Here is a 19879-nt window from a genome sequence, read left to right on the forward strand (position 1 = left end):
AGACTATTGTTTTGCACTCATGTAGCTTGTGATACGTCTATTTTGAATGGTTGTGATATTATGGCTATTAATCGAATGTGAAAAGCAGCATAGAGAATGATGTTGTGGCTAATAAGGGACAGTAAGAAGAGGTGAGTGGGTGTGCCTCTCCCCCAGCCCCGTCCATGACGTTCAAAAGGCAATGACCTCAGCTGACACTCAGGGTTTTAGGTACTCTTTAGGTTTTGCTGCAGCCTCACATGGCACAATTCTGTTTTTTGCCAAGTCACACAATCCTTCTTCTGTGTTTGGCTTCCTTAAAGCTGATTTATAGTGTTGACTAGATTTTTTAGCATGATGTGACATTTTCCTTCTCCTCTCAAATCTCCACAGAGCCGTATGGCGGAGAGCTTGCGCCTCTTCGACTCCATCTGCAACAACAACTGGTTCACCAACACGTCGCTCATCCTCTTCCTCAACAAGAAGGACCTGTTGGCGGAGAAGATCAAGCGCATTCCTCTGACAGTGTGCTTCCCTGACTACAAAGGTCAGAACACCTATGAGGAGGCGGCCGTCTACGTCCAGCGGCAGTTTGAGGACCTCAACCGCAACAAGGAGACCAAGGAGATCTATTCGCACTTCACCTGTGCCACTGACACCAGCAACATCCAGTTTGTGTTCGACGCTGTCACGGACGTGATCATCCAGAACAATCTCAAGTATATTGGGCTGTGCTAGGACCTGAGGCTGGGTGGGGGGTGGTGGTTGGGGGAGGGTGGGTAAAGCGGCAGTTGTTGCGTCATCAGGCTGGATAAACACAGAGGCATGTCAGTCCGCCCGGTGGTTTATCTCTTTGAAGGGGTGCAACAGAGAACTGCAATGATGGCCGGGGATGGACGATACTGTAGTGTTTCAAAAGAAACAACAGAGCTGATGGGCTGTGGTCAACGTGGGAGTTTTACCCAATGTGTTTGCACTGAATATGAGTATGCAGAGACACCCAAACACACACAAATACACACGTCCTTATGTTTGCTCACATACTAGATCTTTGGATCAACAGTCAAGCACTTGTTTGACAAGGCAACACTGGATTAGTAGACAGCTACCCCTTCCTGCCTGCCAAACCTGAGGGCGTAGGTCTGTACTGGTGGTTTTCTGTTACATTTGTCTACTTTATTTGATTTGCCAGAGTCAATTAATGCTGCTTTACAAGAAGAATTTTGACAGAATCAATGTTCTCTTTTTGGATTTTCACCCTAACAATGGTAACAAAGTGAGTGCACATGTTAAAAGAAGAAAGTAGTCTGTATTTCTGAATTTTTAAAAAAGTCAGTAGACATGATGTCACAGGATTTCTACCTGAAAAGAGGAAACTGCCACAGAGTAAAGCTGAAGTGAAATATGTTTTCTACGCACTATTTCTGTTTTTGCCCTCCCCTCCTGGTCGACTTTAATGTCAGTTCCCCCTTCTTTATTTTATTTTTTGTGCTTTAAAAAAAGAACATGTCTCTCAAACCTGCATTTATAGCAGTCGTCTAATACCAGGAGAGTGTTGTGCTCCATAAAATTAAAAAAGTATTCTTTATGATCATTCCAGTTTCCAGCAAGAGACGTCAAAAACAGTGCCAAGATCAATTTGTAAATAAAACCAGATCCCATCCGTTTATGTTCATTTTTTGTTTTGTTTTTATGGACAAATACATTAAAACATGCATGATTTTGTTACTTTGGGATACTAATACATTTTCTTTGGGATTATGTTCCTCTTTTCTTAAATTGAAATAATATATTCCCAAAAATATATATAAAAGTCAAACACTGTGTACGATTGTACAGTTGTCAGAGAGGAATCTATTGAAAAGAGTTATATCAATATAAAAATGATGAGTATGATGTTATGATGATGATGATGATGATGATGACTGCAATGATGATGAGGAAAATCTCACTACAAAGCTAGCATGAGAGCAGAAAGTGGATCAAAGGAGAACAAGACTGTAGAATAAAAAAAATATGAAAACAAAGAAGCAAACGTTGAAAGTTCAATCTTCCTTGCATTATCTATGTGGAAATTGTCAAACAGCCAGTCAGTATGATGTGTAAATATACTGTAAGGTACACTCTTTGTTCAAACAAATGAAAATAAAGGTTGAGTTGGGATGCTGTGAGTGAGATAAGGAGAGAGCGAGAGAGAGAGAAGGAGGAAACACCCCCGCTCCGCTCCTCCTCTTACCCTTCTTTTTCAGTTCAGACGGTGATGTGCAAACAACTCAGCTAAGGGCTTCAGGCTTACATTACGGGATGTCCACCTCAACAAAAGACAAAACAAATTTAAAAAAAGAAATATAAAAAGGACAATAACTATGAATAAAACAACTTATGCAAATTTTCATGGTGTAGTAAATGTGTTTTTGGGTGGTGGTTGTGTCGACAATGTTTTTTTATGTGATGTTTTTTGTTGCGTCAGTTACTAGAACACTCTGTCCAAAATCACTGCTTCAATCTTCCGTGCCCAAAATCATGACATGGAAAGTGTTTGTCCTCGTCATATAATGTAGCCACTGGGGTAAGAATAATCTGTGCATAAAGTACACGAGTCAATGAATGAACTTGGCCTGTGTGACATACAGATTCCACCTCAATGAACACCAGTTGGCTCGATGTGTTTGTTTAGTCCCTTTAAAGGCCTTTTTTTATAATAATTTGATTTTACTACATTCATTATTAATGAAGTTAGTTTTTTTTTTTACATAATAATGAGAAATTGCTTCCAAGAGGACTTACAGTGCTGTGAAGAAGTTATTGCCCCTTTCTGATTTCTTATTTTTTGCAGATTTGTCACACCTAAATGTTTCCAATCATCAAACAAATTCTAATATTAGACAAAGATAAGACCTGCTGAATCAAAACATCACTTAACAGAACCTGCCTGACAAAGAGAAGTAAGCTAAAAGATCTCAAAAAGCAACACATCATGCAGCTTGCTAAGGAAAAGGCTTTGGGACTCCAGTGAACCACAGTGAGAGCCATTATCCACAAGTTGAGAAAACTCTGAACAGTGGTGAACCTTCCCAGGAGTGACATGCCTACCAAAATTACTCCTAGAGCGCATTAACAACTCATCCAGGAGGTCACAAAAGAACCCAGATCAACATCAAAAGACTGAAAAGCTTCACTTGACTCAGTTAAGACAAGCAAAAATGACATCCAAGACCTATAGGACTTGCCATAATTGATGGAACTATGAATTCTGCTCTAGAAAATCCTGAAGGAGAATGTCAGGCCATTAGTTTATGACCTCCAACTCAAGCACACTTGGGTTATACAGCAGGATACTGATCCAAAATACACCAGCAAGTCTACCTCTGAATAGCTTAAAAAATAAAACACACATAAGGTTTTGGAAGGTCCTTGTCAAAGTCTGGACTTCAATGCTATTAAGATCCTGTGGCATGACCTAAAACAGGCTGTTCATGCTCAAAAACCCTCCAATGTGGCTGATTTAAAACAATTCTGCAAAGAAGAGTGGGCCAAAATTTCTCCATAGTGATGTCAAAGACTCATAGCCAGTGACCACAAAAATTTTCAGTTGCTGCCACCAAGGTTGGCACAACCAGTTATTGGGGGCCAGTTACTTTTTCACATAGGGCCAGATAGGTCTGAATGACTTTTTTACCTTAATAAATGAAATCTTCATTTTAAAACTGCATTTTGCATTAACTCATGTCGTCTTTGTCTACTATTAAAATGTGTTTGATGATCTGAAACATTTAAGTGTGCTAAATATGCAAAAAAAGAAAAAAAAAAGAAATCAGCAAGGGGCAAATACATTTTCAACAAATTGTAGCGTGTCCTCTGTAAAACAAACATCACGACTGCTGTGATGAAAACTAAAAAAGCGTGGCCATGCTGTAGCTTATTTTTGACTTCAGTGGTTTGATTTCGCATGTTGATAAGCTTTCACTGACTCAGACTGCAACCATGCATAAAACTTTATAGTAGAATGCAGCTGGTTATTATTAAATTGATTTATTCATCCAATTTATAACATTTTTGGGCTGAAAAAACACACTAGTCTAAAAATGATTCCTCCAGGTCCTGAGGGAGGTTCCCTTTAGTGGAATTATTTAAGCAACACTGGAGATTCACTTGAGGAATGAACTTAAATAAATGCACTACTGAGAGAGGAGAGTTGTGCAGAAAGCATGCCTTGTGACTGTCATGTGGTAGGAGATGGTGTCATCCATAAAAATGACTGAGTAACAGAAAGGGAGACGAGATGAATTTCTACGGTAAATGACTTGAGCTTGTATAACACTTTTCTAGTCATCTGACTACTGAAGGCGCTTTAACACCACAGGTCACACCTACCCATTCACACACTGATCCTATCCATACACATCTATAAACATTCACACGCCACTGATGCAGCAGTGGGAGCAAACTGGCATGAAGTGTCTTTCCCAAGGACACATCGGGGGAACCCCTCATCCTTCCAGTGGCAAAATGATCGACTCTTCCTACTGAGCCACAGTCACCCCACAGGTCTTCATTGGAAATGGTAATCCTTTAGAGATGGGAGCTGTTCAGTTTAGTTTTACCACAAGGTGCAGCCAAGTGGGTGATGGCTTCAGTTGTTTGCAACAGGTTTCATTTAATCAACTAAAATATGACTAAAAATGACTGGCAACTAACTGTTTTCAACAAGACTGGGACTAGCTAAAAATAGATCTTCAATGAAAAAAAATCTTATGAAAAGTAAGTGTGGTTTCCCTCGAGGAGCCTGAATGAGACTAAAGTGTTATTGCTGAACTTCTGGATATTCAAAATCCATGAAATTTCTCCACTGTGTGTATAAACCATAAAAACACAAGGAGAGATTGGGTAGAGGACATTCATGGTATGTTAGTATCTTAATCAGTTTATTTCGAGGTCATTTAAGTATTGAAAGTAACTTGGCATGCCAGATAGACTGTTTAACATAACCATGGCATGGATATATTTCACATTCATCTGGGAAAGCTTACATAGAAGGATTTGGGAAGATCCAAGTATACTTGACCCTAAAGTTTGGTCCAATTTGGTCAGTGTGAATGAACGCACAATCCTACTCCGAAGAGGTGGTTTCAGCATTATTCACATGTACCTAGGCACAGTATTTGGGAGATGTGAACAGAACAGTGCCCTGGCACAGCATACTCACCAGTGAGCAGGGGAGTAAAGTCCTCTCCTTTCTCTGCAAAAGCTGTTGTATCCATACAGCATGGGACGATTTCATCCCCTATGAAAACATCCATTGTATCCAGCAGAATGGATGAATCAAGTTGAATTGAATTGAATCCTGAATCAAATCTGGACCTCTTGAATCAAGCAATCTGTGGTGATACGTTGCCCTTGAAAAAAAAGAAACAGATGCACATGTGAAGGTTTATGCACATTAATGCTGAATAATAAAATAATTATTCATACTATTTCTGACAAGGTTACTTTTTAAAAATGACGAGTAGGAGCGAGTAATGGGAGTCAGCCTATTAGCTGATCCAGTCACAGCCATACAACTGAGATGTGATGAGATGCTGTATGGAGAATTTAGGTCAAACAGGGATATTAAAGATGATGAACAAATCATGCATCCTTATGTTATACTGAACAATGAGTATATATAGTCCAAAAGCTGGGATTCAGCCATTGGTCTTTAAATGTAAACATAATTAAATCGGGAGGAAATATTTTACATTGAATGCCTTCCCTTCCATTTTTATCCACATTTATTATTCAGAAATCTCTCTCTTTCCTTTTTAGGTTTTGGAAACGTCAAAACAGCTTTGTGTATAAATGTAAGATTTTAGCCAGCACTGTGCCAGTATTAGATTTTCATCAGTATTGTAACATCCAATATCTGATAAGCCTAAAAAGGGCTGAGAACATTTCACAAACAACCATGGGCACAAATAGATCTTCTCTGTCCCAATGATGACAGTCCTGAAACAATAAATATCCACAATCCCTGGCATGTTCCACAGCCTGGCCTATTTCTAGGCCTCCTGAATCATTCCGACATTTTTTCACCAAAAAGAAAAAAAAAAAGAGAGAAGAGAGGAAGGCCCTTGCCACAAGCCTCTCTTGACCCTTTCTACATTGTTGACCACTACTTAATTCCCTCTCTGCTTCTGTCTGTTAAATCTCCTCTAAACTGTTTTTTCTGACACCAACACCGCTCCATGTATCAGATGATTTCTCTGCTTCCTTCTGTCCTCGGCTCTACTCTCTCGACCTCCTCCAGATGACTCCGTCTTGTTTTTCTCAGTGACCCCCACATTAAAACCTGCCCTCTTATCCCCTCTGGACCTTCTCCCCTTTCCTCTGAGCTTGTAGATCTGCTCCCACCTGCTCCTTGGCAGTGAACCACCTGGTGTATTAAATGGATAAGCCTCCAGGCAGCTGGGAAAGATTCTATAAGTCTGACCATCTTTGAAATCTTTTAGTATTTTGCCTTTTCTCTGAGTCTCTGCTGTGAATTCAATACATGTAGTCTCCACAGGAGCTCATCGGTATCCTCTCATCTCACCTCATCACTGCTCCTCTCTTCTCAACAACCAAAACTCATCTTCCAGGCTAACCTTCTGTTCACCGTCTCCTGCTCTGACCTCTTTAACATGAGTCAAATGTCTCTGTGAATCCATATTAAATGAAGTCCAACAAAAGTTCCCAAGAGCAGGCTTAACTGCTGCCCTCTCAAAAACACTCCCTTTTCCCCCTCCCAGACCGTCGCTGCTGATCTGCTCCACTTCCTGAATGATATTATCAACCCCTCCCAGACATCTGGCAGTTCAAGCCGCTGCCCCGCTGACAAAACCTCATCTTGACCCATCTGACATCCATTAGAGACTGCGGTCAGGCCTTTCTTTGGCACTCCTTCGTAATGGCTGAGCAAAGTCTTATGATTTGGATGCAGGATTATCTAAAGTAGCAATCACCAGTCTAATGAAAGACTAAAACAAAAAGTTTGAACAATTTTATTCGTCTTATTAAATTGTTTATTCCTCATCGAAAATATCCAGATTATTATCTTTTAAAAAAGAAACTACAGAGGCCTGTGCTTAAAATCAAATACCCCTAGTGGCCATGGAGCTGATCCAAAATTTATACTTTCATTATGTAATGTTTAGCCAATACAGAGGGGATATTGAGGCAATATCAAAACATGCTGGCACAATATATATATATATATATATATATATTTTTTTTTTTTTTTTTTAAATGTGTCATGTAGAGATGTACCGATTGTGAAAACTTTAGCAGAGGTACCAGCGAGTGTATGGAGCTACGGTGTTTATAGCTGCTTCTTTTACCTTGTTCAACAGCAAAGCCTGCATCTCTGAACATTGTGGACATAAACAAGCAGATCATACATTAAACACAGCCTTCAGCAGTTGTTTAAGCCAATAAAATATGAATTTTGCAGAGCTGGGCTCAAGTCAAACCAAGTCGATCCATTGCAGCTCATAGCTTGTGTTAAAGCCACAGGCTGAGAGAGATGTCTAGCACATCGAGGACACTCGATGTAAGTTGCTGTTATTCTACACATTAAACTTTAGGAGGAATATACACATTTTAACTCAGTGGTATGCTTCACATCATTTGCATTGACACAGGCATGTGACATCTAGCTTATTACCTGGCTGCTCTTCAATGTCTCCATGTTTCTCACTGGCAAATCCGTCTTGCAAAGCTCCCGTCTGAACCATTTGGGCCCGGTTAGAATGTGACAGGACCAATCAGCAACGGGCAGAACTTTCGGGCGCGGCGGAGTCGTGACGTAAGCAAGCAGCAACAAGAGGCCGGTGCCGTTATGGTGGGAGACAGCGTGGATGCTGCTAAAGCGCCAGTTTTATCAGAACTTGACAACATTTCTTAGTTAAAAGAACAGAGAACAGCAGTGAGGTTTTTTTCTTTTCAAAACGGCAAAAGTCATGTACTGACATGTCTATAGTCACAATCATGTACCAACATGTCTACAGTCGCCATGGTTCACATTATGCAGTTCAATATGGAGTTTATTCCTTGGTAGCTGCGCACGTGCACCTCAGTCGCAGCAGCTACGTCACTTTTTTTTGATGCTGTGATTGGCCCGTAAAGATGTGACACAGAACATTCATCCAATCACCCTTTGAGATTTTTTCAAAGGGTCTGCCCTTTCCCAAACACTGTATATAGAAGGTTTTAACAGTTAGATGTGTGACAAAAATCCATCTGGCATGTCAGGTTAACAAAAATCTATTCTGTGACAGAAATTTTGATGGTAACTATTAATGCCAGTTTACCACCCTCCACTGTCTTGCAAATATTAGACTCAAACCAAAATCTAGACCAGTAAAATGTTGACCTTCCAAAGTCAAAGTCAGAGTCATCTTTATTGTCAATTTCAGCCATATGTACCGGACATACAAAGGAATTTGAAAGAACGTTTCTCTCTGGCCCACAGTGCAGAAGTATAAACATAAGTTAAAATAAGCATAGAAAAATATAAACATAAGTTAAAGAAACAAAGAAAAGTATAAACAAAAGTTAAAAAACATAGAACTACTATAAAGTAAACAAAACTACAAACTACAATAAATGTGTATGGTATATATAATAAATGTGCATGATCAGCATGGTACAGTGTACATATGTGCAATAAGGTGCAATGTAGTGGGTGTAAAAATACGTGAGGTAGTTTAACAGCAGCATATACAGTTAGTGCAATAAAAAGCAGCATTGTTTTTTTTTGTTTGTTTGTTTGTTTAAGTCCACATGGATTCATTAATGAAGCCACGTGGACTTAATATGAAGGAAGGATACCTTTCAAAAATGTCTTTATGTCTGTCCGAGTTGGACAAAAGCAATTGAGTAAAACAGCACATAAACTTCATCTGGTGGGATGGCAGAGCTAAAATTCAGCTAAGACACTTAACGTAGCTCAAAAAGACCTGGATGTGAAACGGTTTCCTCGTCAGCCAAAGGTTGGCTGATAGACGCCGATGTTAACACTCGGCTTTTCATTAATAAAGTGTTGGGAATAGGACTTGGTTTAACTTAGACACGATGTCTGATCTATTATTTATCCAGTAGAGGGCACTCTGAGACCTTTCGTGCCACACGCTCCATATTTACCTCCTTACAACAGAGAGACTAGAGCTCAGAGCAGCTTAGCTGAACATCAGATTTGATGAAGAGAACGGTTTGACTCAATCGTACGTTTATAACTAGTTTGTGAAATAAACAATGACTCCACAAGTTTCCTGTTTAAATTCAACCAGTTGTCCATGAATCATGACGTGCCTCTTTGTGTCGGTCACACTTATATGTTAATGTTAGCAAGCTTAAGTTAGAATTACCTAGCTTAACATTAGCTAGCTATAAACTAGACTGAGTCAGTAACGGCACAATAAATATAACAGTACAATATCTTACAGTGATATTACACTGACTCAGGCAGTCGCATGCTGCCAAACAAGACCAGAGCAAATCAGAGTGACAGAAGTTACAACCAGAAGGGGTCTTTGGGGGCGTTTTTGTCAGAGTTTAATTAGTAATAATGAATTCATGGAAAGATAGACAAGAGAAAATGTGAATGCCTGTTTAGAAGACACCAGAGAGGAGCACTTCAAATTGTGTTTTACCAGTGACTTTCATGACAGTGCTTGTCCACTTATATATATCGATATTGAGATTAATAAGTAATTCATCACTCACTGACCACTTTATTAGGCACATCTATGCAATGTAATGCACACCAGCAACAACATTGCATTTTTGCACAGCATTTTGTTCTTGATAGTTCTTTTATGGACAATGAAAGTATTTGAAAATAGTCAAATGTTTTGCTTTCAGTTTTTATTTTTGTAACTTGTGTTTGAACTATATTCAAGGGATCAGGAGCAGCTATCTGTTTAAATCAGTAATTAATACTAAACATTGTGTAAAATTGTATTCGCCTGATACATCAGTTTTCTTGCATGATTTTTTAACTCCCTAACATCTGTACAGGCATTTCAAAAATCCGTATGAGCCGAGCCCTAATATTTACACAATTTGAAGTAGCAGTTGAGGAGATAATTCGTGCAAAAACACATATTTGAAGAAATCTGTCGACATTGAGGAAACACAAATTTATTTACCTATTTCACATTGATTGAGTCCCGGCAGCTGAGATATTTCAATCTGGAGAAAAAAAGCGGACTAGCAAAAATCCAACAGACACAAAGCCTGACTGACCGACCAACACCACCATCCATAAAGCCATGCCAGTAGTACAGCAATAAAAGTTATCCACCAATCCACAGACAAGCATCTTATCTGTTGAGGACAACCAGCTAAAATGAATAGCAACATGGATTTAATATCAATGGCTACTGTTGCCAGCCTATTTTTACATCCATGAAGATATAAATCCCAGAAATATGCATATCTGACAAATATGTGATGTGCTGAGATCACTTCTTTTTATCCACAGCCAACTTGAGGCCCTCTCCACAGGCTCTGTTGTTGTTTTGTAAGCCCTCCTCTTGTGCCAGCCGGATATGCCAGAAGACCAGTGCCCTGCAGACAGACCGGCAAGTGAACCCTCTGCAGACTTCCTCTATGGAGATATACGTAAATCGAACATAACCTCTGTCTTACCGCATTCTCATATATACAGAAGCTCCTTTTCTCCTACAGGCATGTACACAACACTCACATGGTTGAGGCAGCTTGTGATGGGAACTCTATTTTGATAAAAACAACACAAAATCCGGCCCAACAAGGTATCTGTTATTGTTTTATCACAACATAGAGAAAACTAGCACTCTCCACCCAATACTGGATGTGATGAAATCATGGGCCTGCCTTACAAGACCTTTTGTGATGCCTAAAGTATTTATCAGCTAAATACCAAAGTGCCTATGGGCAGCAGATAAGATGCAAGCCAAAATTAATCTGCTGCAGCAAAGGGTATACATGTGACTGATGCTTATCTTAGCAGTGGAGGATAGGTTTGGAAATGCATGCATTGTGACAAAGTAAAAGCAACTCTTAAAAGTAAGGCAGTGAGTTAGGTCTTTTTCTTAGTAGTTTATACAATCTAGATCCAAATCTGTTCATCAGGGGAACACCCATAATCACTGGGTCAGCTTCCCTCTATTTTTAGAACACAAACTTCTGCCATCTACTTTGCTAACACTTGCATCATTTTCAGCTGAATCTAATTCAACTTGACAAAACACACAAAACTGCTGATAAAAAGATGTAAGCAACATATAATTTAGCAACTAATTCAACAAAAAGTAAATACACCAATAGTGAAAACAAGCACTTTTATAGATTATCATCTAAAACATAATGTAGCCAATGCAGTCTTTCTCACAATCATATTGGGTGAGAGCTCATTCAATTAAAATGCCATTCTTGCTTTTTACTGATGATATGAATAAATATGTTATTGTTGTAAATGTTAGCTAGTTTCTTTATTTAATGAAAGTAGCAAATGGAATATTTTGGGGTTCAGGCAGAGAGGAACCTAATAACATAGCAAGACACAGGAACGGTAATATGCACACATCACACACTTTTTTATGTATAACAAGTAATATTGTCATCATAATGTTAATCATTGTTTTTACATAAACAGTAGTCCACATATTGTGCATGCATAATTACCTACATTTAAAGATCAATAGAACATAAAACTAAAACATTTTATTTCTCTTATTCCTGAATTAAATACATTCATGGATTGTTTGGTTAAAGAGGATATGGTTGTATACTTGCCAACACTGGACTATTCTGAAGGGGCCTTCTATGATCCCTGATCTAAATCCTATTGAACATCTGTGGAAGGAGCTGACACATGCCGTCTGGGGAGGGCACCCTTCAAACCTGAGACAACTGGAGCAGTTTGCCCATGAGGAATTGGCCAAAATACCTGCTGAGAGGTGCAGAAGTCTCATTGAAAGTTACAGAAATCGTTTGATTGCAGTGATTGCCTCAAAAGGTTGTGCAACAAGATATTAAGTTAAGGGTACCATCATTTTTGTCCAGGCCTGTTTCATAAGTTTGTTTTTTAAAATAATTCTGTTGAACCACAATTCAAAAGCAATGTCTGATTTTCATTGGTTAATTTTCATTGAATTTTTTATTTATTATCACTTTTGTCAGATTCAAGTTATTTCTGTGACCATTGTGGGTTTTTCTTTCACTAACAGAGGGGTACCAACAATTTTGTCCACGTGTTTAGTTGCCAACAGTGGTACTTCCACCGTCCACATGTCTGCAAAAGATCTTTGACCTTACCACAAGATCCATATTTTTACTAACCTTGCAAAGCAGATGGACACGCCCATTTCCTTATTTTTCACTGGCGAATCCATCTTGCAAAGCCCCCGTCTGAACCGTTTGGGCCCGATTAGAAAGTGACAAGACCAATCAGCGACAGAGGGGCAGTACTCTCAGGTGCGGCGGAGTCATGATGTATGCAAGCAGCAACAAGAGGCCGGTGCAATTGGCAGATGAGCTGGCAGAAGAGCTTAGCGTGGATGCTGCTAAAGTGCCAGTTTTATCAGAACTTAATGACATTTCTTCGTTAAAAGAAGAACAAAGAACAGCAGTGAGTTGTTTTCTTTTCAAAAACGACAAAAGTCGTGTACTGACATGTCTACAGTCACCATGGTTCTCGTTATTCCTCGGTAGCAGTGCACGCACACCTCCATAGCGACTATGTCGTGTGTTTTGTTGCTCTGATTGGACCGTAAAGATGTGACAGACAGAACGTTCATCTAATAACACACAAGTTTTTTCAAATCCTCTGCCCTTTCCCAAATGCTAAGTATTGAAGGTTTTCCAGATGGACATCCATCTGACGTGTCAGGTTATATTATTTTTACCTTTTTGGTTGAAAAATGTGACAGCACTTTTATCATGGCAATCACCATTGACAGGCTTCGAAACCAATGGGTGACAGTCTATCTTTTAAGTATTGTAGGATGCCTTTAATGGGCTATCACTTTCATCTTAAATATGTTTTATTTAGTTAAAAAAAGAAAAAAGAAAAAATGAATGCTTTTTATGGTAGCATTAATGAGTCATCCTAGGGTTGGTAGCAACAGCATTGTCTCTATCTGGAGCCTGCATGTATGGAGCCATGGTCTGTTGAAGGTGGCAGTGCTGGGCTGTGATGGCCATGCCATTGAGTAAGTGAGATAAGGAATGACTGCATGTTATTGGGCGACAGTGAGGGCTAGCATGAAAGGGGGTGGTGCACTGTTCAGTCCTCTTGAGGTGTCATGGGACTAAATGAATATAACACTTGGGAAGGGGGGCTCCCACTTGATAACCCTGGCTTTTTGAATCAAATTTGTCTGCACGGTTGACTTGTGGCAGCAAAAATTAGAGGCACAACTGGGTTTAGGTGTTTCTTTACTGAACACCTATACTTTCAGAAGGGCACATGCATCGTTTTTCTATTTAAAATCACACTGACATTACAAGTAAATGGTAATTAATGAGTTAAAATCCCTTACAAATACTGAGTTGTAGCCTGTTGTAGCTTCTGTGGTTAGTTTTAGTGAATAGTCTGCCAACCATGGTTTCAGAACAGCTTGCCTTGTGGTTGGCAGCTAGTTTGGGATGTGAAACTTACCTTATTCTGTTTGGTGGCAAACAAAAAGCACATGAGGTCTATGGGGAAACTGTGTCTTATCAGCTTCAGCATGCCTTTGCTTTTAGTCAGTCTATTTTTCATTTTAAGCAAATGCTGTGAAAAGTCTTATTTTGGATCAGTAAATTCATGAACAGCTTGCTATTTATTGAACTGCAACGCTTATCCAGCTCTTAGAACACATTTCCTAAATGCTTGCTTCCTCTAATTACCATCAGTTGTTCCTGGTCTGGAGAAAAATCCCACTTTTTAGGTTGTTGGATATTGGCATGATGGTTGTAGGCATTTTGAGAGTGAGTATAAATAAACTGACTCCACCTTTCATTTGCTGTACTGCTTTCCATACACAAACACACTCTGTATTTCCCTTTCTAACAGACTGGGTTCTGTTTGTTTGCAGATCTGCAAGTTAACTGGTGCTTGACTTTTCCATGAGCAAGACTCTAAGATCCTCTTTCAGCAAATCGCATTTATGACTGACTGACGTCCACAAAATCAGATCATGGCCCCTCCTTGTAAAACTAAAGCAGCTCAGGGAGGGGTTAGGGCTGAGATGCAAAATTAGTCTTAATTTTCAGTAAGAGATGGCAATCTCTTTTGGCTGCTAGGAACTGTGTAGGGCAGCCACCCCCACATGGCAGCCTGCAGGCCAGGTCTGGCCCACCAGCAGGTGTCATTAGGCCCACGAGACATTTGGGAAAAAGGAAGGAAATTAAAAATATATATATTCATTTTCAATATTTACTTAGGTGATCAAATAGAAATTTTCACTAATTTATCATGAAAAATTTAACCACCGTGCACAGCTGCATGGACTCTCATAGAGTCCAGCCCTGCCCGCACCTTTGACAAGTTTTCTGCATCTCAGGCCTTAACGAATGTCAGAGGGTTTTGTCTTGTTAAACAAAACTTCTCTCCCTGTGGGGGATTAAAACAGCTGCTTTCAGGATAGCAAACACTTTCCCTACATAATTGTCCATCAGCCACAAAAGCAGACATCGTTTCTCACTTTGGTGAGCGACTCAGTTCAATCTCCAGCCTGATATAATCACTAACTATAAAAATGTGTGTTATGCTAAACTAGTATCAACTAAATTTATTTACATACGATTTAATTTTATGTCAACAAGACATGTAATTACAGTCTTGATCACCAACATTGAAACAGGACATTATTTATAAATCCTGTGGCGTATTTAACTCCAGGTCTCATCAAACGGTAAAAATTCCTCTCATAACGATAAAACACTCTTTATAACCGAACATTTAATCCTCATCTGGACACCTGATACAGGGACAGCATCTTGTTAAATTTCCCAACCGTGAGCTGAACAACAACTTCCAGAGCATCTGGAGTGACTGAGTCATCACTCAAAAACTCGTCAGCCAATAGGAATATGCCCCAGAAAAGCCCGCCCACACATGACATTTGTGTCAGAACTGAGACCAAAAACTCAAGAAACACAAACAAAGGATCAGGCAGCGCAAACGTAAAACTGAGAAGCAAGAGCAAAAGTCTGATCACTCAGAGAGAAAAACAGGAACTGTAAACAAAAAGAGAGATGTTCAAAATTCAAAGACTATTAATTTGGTTGCTATTTTAAATTTGTTCTCTTAATGTGAAGATTTTTTTGCTTGGATCATTTTTTTTTGTTCTCAAATGCTAATTTTTGTTTGATACTGAAAAGGTTTTGTTTAAATCTTTTTGACACAAATCTCATTCCATAATCACTGGCCCGCCGGCAAAATGACCAATCAATGTAAACTGCAGAGACACGCAAACCACGTAGTGGATGATGACATCAAGTAGGTTCGTCATGTAAAGTCTGTTCGTCCGTTTGCAATAATGACAGTATGAAACCCAAACAGACTGAACCAAATGTATACAATGTAACAAAAACACGGACCTTGGTCTGGACTTTCAGGTGTGAAAACACCCTTACTCTCAACCTCTCCTTGCAAAAACAGGTCGTGGACTTGTCATAGTTTTTGTCGATAAAATTTACACCAGCGTTAGCTCACGGTGAGAAGTTTCTTTCTCCCGGGTTAACGTCCCACAGGCATGGACAAACCAAGCCAGTTTAAAGAAATATGGAATACATGAACGGTAGTTCTGTGAAAGATTTAAAAAATGGCAATATTTTGTTATTTTTTCCTCTGAAACTTTCTGATAGGCAAAAAAAAAAAAACTCATTTCAATGCTAAATCGAATAAATCATCTTCAAAATATGGTATCATTTTCAGAAAGGCTCAGTAATAAGTTATTCACCAAACAATGGGCCCATGATAATGTTACAAAAATAACAGCTGTTTTAAGATAACTGCTATAAGATAATCATACTGTAAATACACCATGATATCTGATTAACATAAGGATATCAAATACTTCCTAAAGTGAATTTATTGATAATCATACTGATTCACTGTAATTTGGTGTCAGTTTTATATCATACCAAGCTTCATAGTTAGTCCCAATGTCCCCCTGCTGTCCTTCTGTATCCCTGTCATTTCCTACTTAAGGCTTATCAGCTCTGTGTGTGTTTCCCTCATTCATGTCATCATAAGAGTCACGGTGAGGTGTAGTAAATTTCTTTGCAGTTTGCCTTTGTATTTTTCTACATCAAAATTTGCCACCAGCAACTTGGCTCTTTAAAGTGCTCCTCACTACTCTTCGTATTCCTTTCCCCTTTAGGAGCTCTCCTAGGGCCTAACATGCTTTTCGAACAACTTTTATCTTTACAAAGATCAAGTCTCATCTTTGAGAGGAAATTCTTAGAAAACGTCATAATTCTAAGAATTTCCTCTGATTTTTTTCATCAGGAGCAACTTTTGTGCTTTGGAAACTTTATGAATGCGGCCCCTGGTTTTACTGGATTTTTTTAAGAGGCAGACACATCTGACTGCACATGCTTTGCCTGATTTATTTAAAGTTGTGGTTAATTTGGACAAACATCTGCTTTTGAGATTTGTTACATCGAGTCTCTAAATGCATTTTGACTTTATATCAATATATGCTATGTTTTTGTGCATGGCTGCTGCTGCCTTTCTTTGCCAGGACACTTAAAAAAGACACTTTTAATCTCAACAAGGTTTTCCTGGTTAAATAAAGATCAAATCAAAGGTGATTATATAAATATATTTTGTATTCATAGGCAGAAATAGAAGCTAGATCAGGCACTGTTCAGTTGAATCAGTTCAGTGCTTCATTGGTGTTCATCTTGGAGGTTTGTTGACAGCGAGACAAATATAGAACATCTCCAGACTTATTTTTAAAGACAGAAAGCAAGAAGTATGTGTTGTTGTTTTTCTGCTGCAGCATTTCCAAAATTTCATTCACTGGATTAAAAGGCATGAGGTAAACTACCCGTGGTAATAAAACCTGCTGCAGTGATCAAACACAAGATTTCTTTAGATGAAAACATCCTTTGTTCTTCTTCCCAAGCACTGAGTAAAACTCCCCTTTCCTTTTAAAACCAACACATGGACTTGTGTAGGCCATGCTAAAAAAACAGATATGACAATCATCAAGACTCCGTACCAATATCTGCATCAGTGCAGATGTTACAGAATTGATATGGTCTCAAAAGCTGTGATGGTAGTTAGAAAATGTGGGTTGCCTACAGTGCAGTTGACCTGAAAGCCAGCAGGTAGCAGGATGTTAAACTATTATGATGCAGTGCATGCTTCAGATCAAAACAAAACAGCATGCAGAGATAGTCTACCTACTGTCAACACGACTGAAAGCAAAGATACCAGATTATTTGTGGGTTTCATCAAACACTTCAAACTACTTTCCTAATTTTTGTTTGTCTTATTAAAAATGAGAGACACAGAAAATCATCATTCTCTTCAACACAAAAAATTCAAAGCTAATTTCCAAAGAGTCAAAATAGTCGCCTTTTTGTTTAAAAAAATTGCTCAGCCTTAGTTTTATCTACCAAATACTGTGTTTGTTATTATTGAATAATTCATTGATTGGTTATTGAGTAATACATAAGGTAGGGAATTTTTAAAAAATAGCCACATATTAAATCACAATTGCAATACTGGTTAGGAGAAAAATCATAATTACACTATGTTCCCAAATCATCCAGTCCTAATCGTGATATGTATCATATTGTGAGACTGTGGGAAAAACTCAGCCCTAGACTTGTGTATGATTTCTTCTATGATAAATAATTTACCCTTACATGTCAAATCCTTATTTTCATCCACATCAAGGACACAGCTGCAACAATTTCCCAATTCATTTTCTATCCCTGTCTATTTCCTTGGTGTGCCTCCATTTGGAGACCCCACTTAAAGGCATTATTCATTTACAGCCTCCGTAAGCCTTTTTGTTGTCATATGTTCCATTACTTCACAAAGATCACAAAGATACGATTTCAGGGAAGCAATCCACCTTTAATTAATAGGCTTACTGGCTTCCAAATTCTGGGCAATCTGCCCTCCTGCCATACTTCATTACCCTTGTCTAAAAATGCCTCTAATGTTTTATCACCAACATGATCTAACCTTACCTTTTTTCCATTTTAGCCTTGATTTATCTTTCTCTAATAATAATAAAATACCCATTCATTACAGACCCCCACACAAAATCTTTTTCCATCCATTACTATCTGCTTCTGACATGTTAACAGGAGGCCGTGGTGAGTTAAAAAAAAAAACATCTGATGTTTATTTCAGACATAAATTTCTATCTTAAAATAGGACAGGAGATTTAAAGTTGCACACAAAACTAGAATGCTTTAAAAGACCACAGCTTTTGATTTACTTATCATTTATGGGAACAGGAGTAAAACATGATTTCATTCGTCAAAAACACAAATCCAAACCTAAATCACTGATCTGCCGAAGTAGCATCACTAACGACTTTAACAATCATTGCAAATGATGGATGTTTCTACATCTTTTAAGTCCTACCTGAGCCTTAGTGCAGCCTTTTCTCTGCATTTCTAAATAATTCACAACTTGTTTCTGTTGTGTTCCAGAAACTCAAAGCAGTGAACACAGAGACCTAGAAATAATCAAACATTCATGCTTCTATTATTTTAGTGGTAGCTTACTGACAAGTAGCAAGTTTACCTCACCAACATTGACAAGTACTTTACTTGTGTATTTCCATTTCCTGGACCTAAAGCCATTACCTTTAAGGTCATTTTTACCTGCACATACACTGAGGATCATTCCCAACACAAGCCTTGCCCCCACCACTCAGCCCTATTCCTGTTTTGTGCATTCTCGTCTAGGAGTATGTTGTTCCGATTCTTGTTGGAATAGGGGGGTAGGGTGAAGTTGCTGGGCTACATGGTTCATCAAATGTTTTTTTTTTCGTAGGCACTGAGAACTATGGGAAGTCTCACTACTCTGATTGGTGGTGTGTCTGTCTGTCTGTCTGGATTTGCACACCACACCGTTGCTCTAATTGTTCTTGATACCTCTCAGAAGACTTATTTGGTGTGCTGGCTTGAAACTGGTGCAATAAAAAAATCAGATATACATGAGGATTTTCAATAAAATCCAAATCCCTTCCCCATTCCCCTGGCCCATTACGTCACTTCCTGTGTAACACATACGCTCACACCACCACATGACCGAAGAGGAGACAGCCTTTACTGTCAAACACATGTTCAAAGATGGAAAGTACATTGAGCTCATTACTCTGCTTTTTTCGTTATAATCAAGAGAAAGTGACAGAGCTGGAAAATGACTGAGCTGTAGAAACACACCACATGGAAACACATTTGACACGCCTGGATGTGATGATATACCTACCCCATGATCCCTGATTAAAGTTAGTTCTATTTAAAGCATTTCTCCATGCTTCTATTAAAAAAGATAACACAGGAGATGTGTCAAACTCTGGAGTTAGATATCACAGTTTATTTGTTGTTATCTGTCGCTGTAGTTTGAAGTGCTGCATGAACATGACTGAATATCTGTCTGTCTCTGTGAAGCCAACTGGCACAGCTTTAACGCTCTCCTTTTAATGTTGTAGGCCAATCGCCACAAATATGCACTGGCGCACAGTGACGCTGAGACATTATGCAGTTATCTGGGGAAAAAACACCCTTTTCAATGCAAATTGGCCTTATTGCATTAAGCATCTAATGATGAGGTTGGTAATGGCATGGTATAAACAGAGTAAAGATTAGTCTACTGCCCATGAGAGTTGATGACAGTGTGCTGCAGTTTTTATGAGGCACAAACTTTCCAGAG

General features: G+C 38.9%; 2 protein-coding genes across 3 annotated transcripts in view; one reads left to right on the forward strand and one right to left on the reverse strand.

The window, feature by feature from the left end:
- The window catches only part of gnaz (guanine nucleotide binding protein (G protein), alpha z polypeptide), a 68309-nt gene extending 67592 nt beyond the window's left edge, over positions 1-717 (forward strand). The window contains exon 3 of the mRNA XM_041810449.1: positions 373-717. Within this exon, the coding sequence (XP_041666383.1) occupies positions 373-717 (345 nt within the window). The remainder of the gene's footprint in view (positions 1-372) is intronic.
- The window catches only part of sppl3 (signal peptide peptidase 3), a 183471-nt gene that overhangs the window by 147815 nt on the left and 15777 nt on the right, over positions 1-19879 (reverse strand). The window contains exon 4 of one of the 2 annotated variants that reach the window (XM_041810448.1): positions 5186-5375. The exons of the other annotated variant lie outside the window; for it this stretch is intronic. The gene's annotated coding sequence lies outside the window, so the exon portion shown is untranslated. The remainder of the gene's footprint in view (positions 1-5185; positions 5376-19879) is intronic. 2 annotated transcript variants of the gene reach the window in all.

The sequence above is a fragment of the Cheilinus undulatus genome, linkage group 17 (assembly GCF_018320785.1).
Source record: "Cheilinus undulatus linkage group 17, ASM1832078v1, whole genome shotgun sequence".
In the NCBI taxonomy this organism is placed as follows: Eukaryota; Metazoa; Chordata; class Actinopteri; order Labriformes; family Labridae; genus Cheilinus; species Cheilinus undulatus.